General features: G+C 48.8%; 1 protein-coding gene across 3 annotated transcripts in view; it reads left to right on the forward strand.

Annotated features, from left to right (window-relative positions):
- Positions 1–1,585: 1,585 nt before the first annotated feature.
- Positions 1,586–7,840, forward strand: part of Slc11a2 (solute carrier family 11 member 2) — a 45,016-nt gene continuing 38,761 nt past the window's right edge. For 2 of the 3 annotated variants that reach the window (XR_003713217.1, XM_028782235.1), the window contains exon 1: positions 2,214–2,321. Coding sequence is in view for 1 of the 3 variants with exons in the window: in XM_028782235.1 (XP_028638068.1) it covers positions 2,246–2,321 (76 nt within the window). In the remaining 2 variants the exon portion in view is untranslated. Of the gene's footprint in view, positions 1,640–2,213; positions 2,322–7,840 lie in introns of those variants that run through there. The other variant, XM_028782236.1, reaches the window with a different exon arrangement.

Consider the following 7,840-nt stretch of genomic DNA (forward strand, 5'->3'; position numbering starts at 1 on the left):
AGGGACAGAGTCCTCTGATCACCCTCAATGGAGTGAGTCCCTGAACCTGCTTCACTCCCAGGGGAGTGGCCTCCAGAGTAAAGCCTTTACTAAGTTTCCGCCGCCACCCACCGGGCACCCATTGCCCGCCTCCAGGTTCTGCCCTGCCGAATGGCACATAAATGAAATCTCAGAAGAAAACTTTTAACTCAATTAATTTTTATTAATAACCAGGAGTGGCAGAAATACAATTCCCCCTTCTCATGGCCGGTCAAAGATGAAATTTGATTATGCTTTGAAGGGTGCGGTTTGAAATTTTTTCCTGTCTTGACCTACCTCTCTAGCCAAGGGGAGGCGTACTCGCTGCATATATAGAGGCTGCGCTGCTCTGGGAAAAGTCAAACCAGTTCTGCACCATGGGGAAGAAGCAGCCGAGGGCAGCAGCAGCTGCTCCGAACTGTGAGCTCAGTAAGTGGGCACAGCCCAGGGACGCTGGCCACCCGAGCACACCTGGATGCTGACACAAACAACTCTCGCCCTTTTCTTTTCTAGATGCAGCAGGGGGTCCCAGAAGAAAGGTTCTGGGCTGGAAGGCATTTGAGAAGCCTTTCTCCACGGTCGAGCTGGAGGGACGTACAGGATTAATTTGTACAGTTTCTCTTCTTTCAGGAAACCGTTCTGTATGAAGAGCAGCAGCCCCCGCCAGGGTGTGGATGTTTGGCTTTTTTGTTTGTCCTGAGTTTGCTTTTGCTGTCATATTTTTTTAGATTCCTCTTTTGGGGTTTACCCTTTCTTCCTATATCTCCGTTCTTACCAAATAATGAACATTTCTCCCGGCAGTTTCTATGTGAAGAAAACAGGGGTGTCATCTCTACTGTTGTAGGGGAAATCGAGAAAACCTTTTTGGTGGCTCTTAAAAACTTCATGGCAAGTTGGGGGAATTGTCAGGCCACAAGAGTGTGAAGGGTGAGGGTGAGGGTGAGGCTGAGGCTGGGGATGGAGCGGGATTGTTTTTGGGCAAGCAGGATAAAATGTGCGGAGAAGAGAGAAAGCCAGGTGGGATGGGGTACAACTCACTGTGAGGCTAGTAGTAGGACGACAGGTGCGGCCAAACTGGCTGTACTGGTCGAAGATTCTCGGTTCCTCCCAGACGTGGGGTGATCTTGGCTCGTCAGCGGGCACCGTGCTGTGGCACAAGAAGCCAGAAGAACAGGGACTGCTATGGTGCCTTATTATCAGGTGTAGCTGTATCTCGGAGTCGTCATCTCTTAGGAGGAAACAGGCATGTAGTTAACTAAAAGGAAGTGGCGGGAACTATGACCAAAAAAAAATGTATACGTCCCGAGCATTCTGGGGATGGGAGTTGCCAATTTGAGAACTCGGTAGGTTTGAACTGCGAAGACCGCGGCTCGCCTGGCGGAGCCACGCCCCCGGGCAGGCCCCGCCTCCATAAACCCCGCCCCAGCCAGCTCGGGTGGGCGGAGCCTCCGCTCCCCCCGCCCAGGCCACGCATTCCCGCAGCTGCAGGAGTCCAGCCAATCAGGGGAGCGGGACTCCCGCTCGCCCGGCCAATCACGGGAGGGCAGGAGGTTGACTGGGTCTGCTCTGGCTCCTGGGATATGGAGTCGCCGGCGCGGCGTGTCAGGAGGTGGTGGAGCCGGTAAGCCGAGGTGCTGGCGGGGTCAGGGGTTACGGCGTCCCACTGTGCGCGGCCGTGCGAGGGGGCTCGGCTGGTGGCCTGCGGGGCGGGGGCGGCGGCGGGCACGGGAAGGGAGCTCCGTAGCCCGAGGAGACCGGGAGAGCTCCCGGCTCAGCACAGGCGCCGACGGTCACGGGCCTCGGCCCTTCACGGCGACCCGGGACACCGGACCACCCTTCCGCGGCCGGCTGGCCGGGGGGCGCGACCGCAGTCCCTCCCGGAGCCCCGGGGTCTCCCGCGGCGCAGCGCCCTGTCGTCAGCCCAGCGGCCGCCGGTGCTGCGGGGTTTGCCCAAAGGCCTCAGGCCTCGGGGTTGAGTGTTGCTCAGTCGCCGGGCTGTGTGCAGCCCGGGTCCCTGCGCCTTTCAGGTCTCGTTCAGGGACACCTTGCACACGATGGATGCGCCGCTTCTCTGCAGCAGCATCCTAGGCCGTGTAGTGTGAAAACTGACTTGTTTGATATTCCACCTCTGGATTCTTTGTCCATTTCGGTTCTCCAGCCCACTTCTTTGACACATCCTATTTGGAAGGGCATCCTCAGGACAGAAGTTGAGTTTCCTCTGTATACAATGGAGACCCTGTTATTTCTTGTTTCTCAACGGTGTGGTTTAAGGCAGCAAAAGCAAACATATGGAAGGAGAGCTGGTGAGGGCTGGTGGGCATCTGGGGGCTTTCATGTGACCCGTGGAGTAACCACGGGAAGCTGTCCACCTTGTCCACCATGGCATCTCCAGCCTGACCGAGTCTCATCACTTCTTGGCAGTGTCAACTTTTTGTTCGTGGTCTTTAAGCTTCCCTGCGTTCCACACACTTAAAGTGAGGGTGCTGCTGGGTCTGACAGGGCTGTTGGTGTTAAGTTAGTTAATACAGGGAAAGTGCTTAGGGCAGTCGCTGCCACTTGGCTGACATTTTTTTTTTTTTATTACTGCTTGGTTATGCATGTTGTTTCCTTAAAGACTTTAACCTTCTTGGTAGTCTTTGCCCTGAATTCCCTGGGCTGTTGCCAAAGCCCCCACCCCCACCCCCGCCCCAGGCCAGGGCTTTCGAGCCATACTATTAGTCTGCAAGTGCAGCAGCTAATTACAGGTGAAGAGAGGCCCAGTGCTGACAGTTCCTTCTTACTCCTTGTCTTTTGAGACTAGATCTGGCTGCATATCTTTAACTGGCCTTGAACTTGGAGTGTAGACCAAGTTGGCCTCTAGCTTACAGCGCTCCTTCTGCCTCTGCTGAGATCACAAACATTGACCACTCCAGCTCGGCTCCTGCTGAGTTTATTAAATGAGGTTGTTAAGTAACATTCTAGACTGTTTCCTGCAGTAGCTCTGTTGGTAAGTGTGACATTGAGATTTCACTGGTGTTTTTTTTATTAGCTGTTTCACTCAGTCTTGCTTGGGCTAAGAGTTTATTTTGGACACAAACCTAAAAGGCAAGGGACTGCAGTACAATGTGGTCTCTCATGTTCCGGGAAGGACTGTGGGACTCAGAAGGGGAATTCCTGACATGGTGTCAGCACCTCTTGTTGAGGAATGGGGAAGCTGGATGTGAATCTCGGAGATGCTGCTCTCGGGAAAGCAGAAGCTGTGTCACTCAGCAGAGCTTATGAGCAGCCGATGGTCCAGCTGTGACTCAGTGAACTACTATAGAGAAGTGTTTCCATCAACTAGGATCTTTTTCTGTTTGAATTTGAAGCCTGTCAGATGGCTTCATGTCTGCTACAGCAAGCACTTGTGTGTGAGCCTCACAGTCTTAATTCCTTTCCAGTGGTTGGAGATGACAGGCATTCCCAAGAAGCAGCTGTGGCTCATTTGCTCAGCAACATTGTTAAGAACTGGTCACTGAATGAAACTGTGGGAAAGCCCATAGGTGGTGTCAAGCCCCCTGCCCGTGTGTGGCTGCAGGCGGCTTAAATCTACTCGGTTCTCCTTGTATTACAACAGTTTAATACTTCTTTAGGTTGAAATGTATTGCCGGGCGGTGGTGGCGCACGCCTTTAATCCCACCACTTGGGAGGCAGAGACAGGCGGATTTCTGAGTTCGAGGCCAGCCTGGTCTACAGAGTGAGTGCCAGGACAGCCAGAACTACACAGAGAAACCCTGTCTCAAACAACAACAACAACAACAACAAAAAGAAATGTATTAAAATTCATATGTCATGGGAAGGCTACAAGTTAATTATTAAAATTTTATTAGGTTCCAAAGAGCAGAAGGAAACATCTATGGCTGGGAATCTTTTACTCTTATGTTTGTCTGACTTGACCCATAAGTTTTCTTTTAAGAAAAGAAGGTAAATTTCGAAGATAATACCTACAAATGGGTTGGATATGATCTGATGACAAACGCCCTTCAGATTTTCTGGAGAAAAGCACTGTAAATGTCAAAAGATGAGCAAAGCCTCTTAGGGTGAGAAAGGAAGTAACATGCTTTGGTAGGTTTCTTTTCCTTCTGGTAGAGAGGGCCTTTGAAGTTGTTCACAGGATGGAGGTGTCAGGCCAGGTGACCAGACTGCCCCCCACCCCCAAGGAAACAGTGTTGTCAAGCTGTGGTTAGAAGGAAGTTTGTAGGAAGCTTAACTCTGTCAGAGTTGGGAGGTCAGAGTAAACCGTGAGCAGTCAGGAAGGTGTACCCTGGCTGAGCAGAGAAAAGGAATAGTTCTCAGTAGTGGGTACCAGGCCTGCCCACACACCTGCCCTTTCTTTTTCTCTTAGGAGTTTTATTATTTTTAATTATTTGTGTATATGTGTGTGCCTCTGGGATACATGACAGGTGTGCAGATGCCCATCAAGGCTAGAGGTGTCAGACCTCCAGGAGTTGGAGTTACAGGCAGTTGTGAGCCCTCTGATGTACCTGCTTGGTCTTCTGGAAGAGCAATGAATGCTCTTAACCCCTAAGCCATCTCTCCAGCTCAGGCCCTTATTACCAAAGACTCGTTGATAAATACTACTTTTGTCTGACAGATCAGTGCTTGACAGACAGTTCTTATCTTCTCTGACACCCAAGCAGGCAGTTTCGTTATCATCCGTATTCCTCTCCCCAGATCTTTCTCCCCTCCCCTCCAGCCTGTCCTTCCCTCCCTTCTTCTGTGTCTGGTTGTGTGTTTGAAGACAGGATCGGGCTGGCTAGCTTAGACTGGCCTGCAGCTTCTCCCACACTGGTAGGGAGCTCTTAGCTCTTGAAGGCCGGAATTCCACCAGTCACTGTGCTGAGTTTTCCTTTTCTTGCTGCTTTAATGTTTGTTTGTTTGTTTGTTTGAGGCAGAGTCTTTCTTTGTATGTAGTCCTGGCTATAGCTCACCATGTAGGCCACACTGGGCCTACAACTCACAGAGCCTGCCTTCGCCTCCCACTAGTGTTGAGATTAAAAGGCTGCCTCATCCCCACCCTGTTAGCTTTTCTTTCAGTCTCAGAACTGAAAAGTCAAACCGAGGTTGGAAGCAGCACACTGGCATTGAGTTGAAATTGCAGTTCTCAGGGAGGACAGGGAGGAGGAGAGGTTAGTGAAATGTCAGTCTCAGTGTCAGTACCTGATTCAAATATTCAGCGATATTCAATAGGAGCACTGTTCATGCTTTATGAGCGCGGCGTGCTGTGTGGAATAAAGGCCTTATAGTAACCCAGGCAAGTAGACTCCATTGGAGTTTTAAGGTCATTTTTTAAAGCAGGGTCTCATGTAGCCAAGTTTGACTTTGGATTCACATACCAAGTGCCGGGATAAACAGACCTATGCTGCCACAGGTTGATTGGACGCTGAGGATCAAGACCAGGACGTGTAGTACCACTGAGTTTCATCAGGAAGCCCTGAGGCTTTCCCTAAACTAGCACAAGGTGCTTTGCTTAATTCTTCTGTCTTGGAGTAGACAAAAACCATAACTGAGATGAAAGCCATAATCTTGAGATGAAAACCGCAGCCTGCCTTTTTCTTTCCCTCATCTGTTTGTTTCATGTCCGTTCTTTCTGTGTGTGTATGTATGCGTGTGTGTATATATGTGTATGCACATGTGTGTATTAGAGTCATTGTGATCAAACCTATGGGCGTGTACTTAGTAGGTAAGCACTGTGTGGCTGAGTTATTTCCCAGCTCTCAAATTCATTTTCATAAGAGAAAGTAGGATAAAACATTGTCATAGCTTGTTTCTTTGTTGTGACAGAGTCTCATGTACAGCAGACTGGCATTTACCTTACTCGGTAGCTACGGGTGAGCTTGAATTTCTAAGTTTCTGATCCTCCTGCCTCTACCTCTTGGTCCTTCCAGTGACTCTAGGTGAGAACCACAGATTTACCAGTGTGTGAGTATGAATATGTGTGTGTGTATGAATATGTGTGTGTGTGTGTGTGTGTATGAATATGTGTGTGTGTGTGTGTGTGTGTGTGTGTGTGTGTGTGTGTGTGTGTTAAGCTAGGTCTCTGTATACCACTGGTAGACCAGACTGGTCTCTAATTCAGGTATGGGCCACCATGCCTCCTTTAATTTAAATAATAATTCCAAACTTAATACTCTCAGGGATCTGTTTCTTTCCCCTCACTCCCAGTAGATATAAGTAGATACCTGGAGATTGTCAGATCCTTGATGGGAGTCTCTGAGAATGATTGCTACATCAGTCTAGGATTTTAACAGAAAAGTACTCTGTCCTTAAAGCAAGGAGGAAAGTATATTGCCCAACGCCTCACATGCATGTGCCTTACAAGGTCAAGGCTCTGGAGAGGGCAGGGAGTGAGAGACACTAGCAGTCTTGATTGGCTCTGTTTGAAAATATTAAAACAACAGCAATTTGGTTCCCAACCATTCAAGTGGAAAGAAAGAGTTCACTTTATGAAATACACCTCATGGGAAGTGGGTGCTAGAGAAGCAGATGGTGTCGTGGGATCCACTGTGACTTTAGCTGACATAGGAAAAAGAGAATCAGGTAAGATTTGGAAATCTTTTCCTATTAGTCCCTACTTCACCCTTTAGAGACAGGATCTTACTAAGCAGCTGCAGGCTGGCCTTGAACTTGTGACTCAGGTGCCTAAGTCTCCCACATGCTAGTGTTACAGGTCCTTATTGTCTTCTAAGTACTTGAGCTAGAGAGATGCCAGGCTGAATCTGATCTCCAAAGCCCCCAAGGTAGAAGGACAGAACCCACTCTGAAGTTGTCCTATGATCTGGACAGGTACACACACATGCACACTACCGTAACACACACATAAGTAAATGTATAAAAAGGATTTATTACTTTGTATTGTATAGTTTGTGATCACTGTGTGTGTTTCTGGAACTGACTTGTATCCGAGGAAAGAATCCAGAAAAAGAGGTGGCTCTGCCATTCACCGGAACATTCAGAGTTAAGAGTTACAGAATCTTAGTGTCAGGGATTACAGACAGTGGCTTGGGTTGCTTGTATGTAAATTCTAGTTCCTGTTCTTTGACTTTATTGAAATGAAAGGCAGAAGGAAGAAAAGAGGTATGGGCAGTGGGAAGATTAGAGATTGTGTACAAACAACCCCACTCTCCTCCCCAGGAGGACAAGAATGACAAAAACTTTGTTCTCCATGCCTTCAAATTAACGAAGTGTCTGTAAATGAATATAAGAGATCATTGTTTTAAACTTAAGCCTTTCAACATAAGAAAATAGATTAAGTTACATTGTACGTGTATTCAGTATTTCATCCTTTATTTTGTTTCTTTAAGCTAGGATATTACTTTGTGGCTCTGGCTGGGCTGTAACTTGCTGGGTAGACCAGCTTGGCCTCAGACTTTTTTCAGTCCTCCTGCCTCTGCCTGTTGAGTGCTGGGGTTACAGCCCTGCACCACCACACCTGACCAAATGTGATTTTTTTTTTTTTTTTTTTTGTTTTTCGAGACAGGGTTTCTCTGTATAGCCCTGGCTGTCTTGGAACTCACTCTGTAGACCAGGCTGGCCTCGAACTCAGAAATCCGCCTGCCTCTGCCTCCCAAGTGGTGGGATTAAAGGCATGCGCCACCACCGCCTGGCTCCAAATGTGATTTTTAAGGTAATTGAGTTTTCTTGAGGAAGTTGCAGAAGGGTTGAGAGGAGAATACAGGGAGGAGCTATTCTCACCACCTTGTGACAGGCTCACCAGTTAGTGCTGGGCAGGGACAGGCTGGTTAGTGCTGGGCAGTGACAGGCTGGTTAGTGCTGGGCAGGGACAGGCTGGTTAGTGCTGGGC

The sequence above is a fragment of the Grammomys surdaster genome, unplaced genomic scaffold (assembly GCF_004785775.1).
Source record: "Grammomys surdaster isolate TR1022 unplaced genomic scaffold, NIH_TR_1.0 724, whole genome shotgun sequence".
Classification (NCBI taxonomy): domain Eukaryota; kingdom Metazoa; phylum Chordata; class Mammalia; order Rodentia; family Muridae; genus Grammomys; species Grammomys surdaster.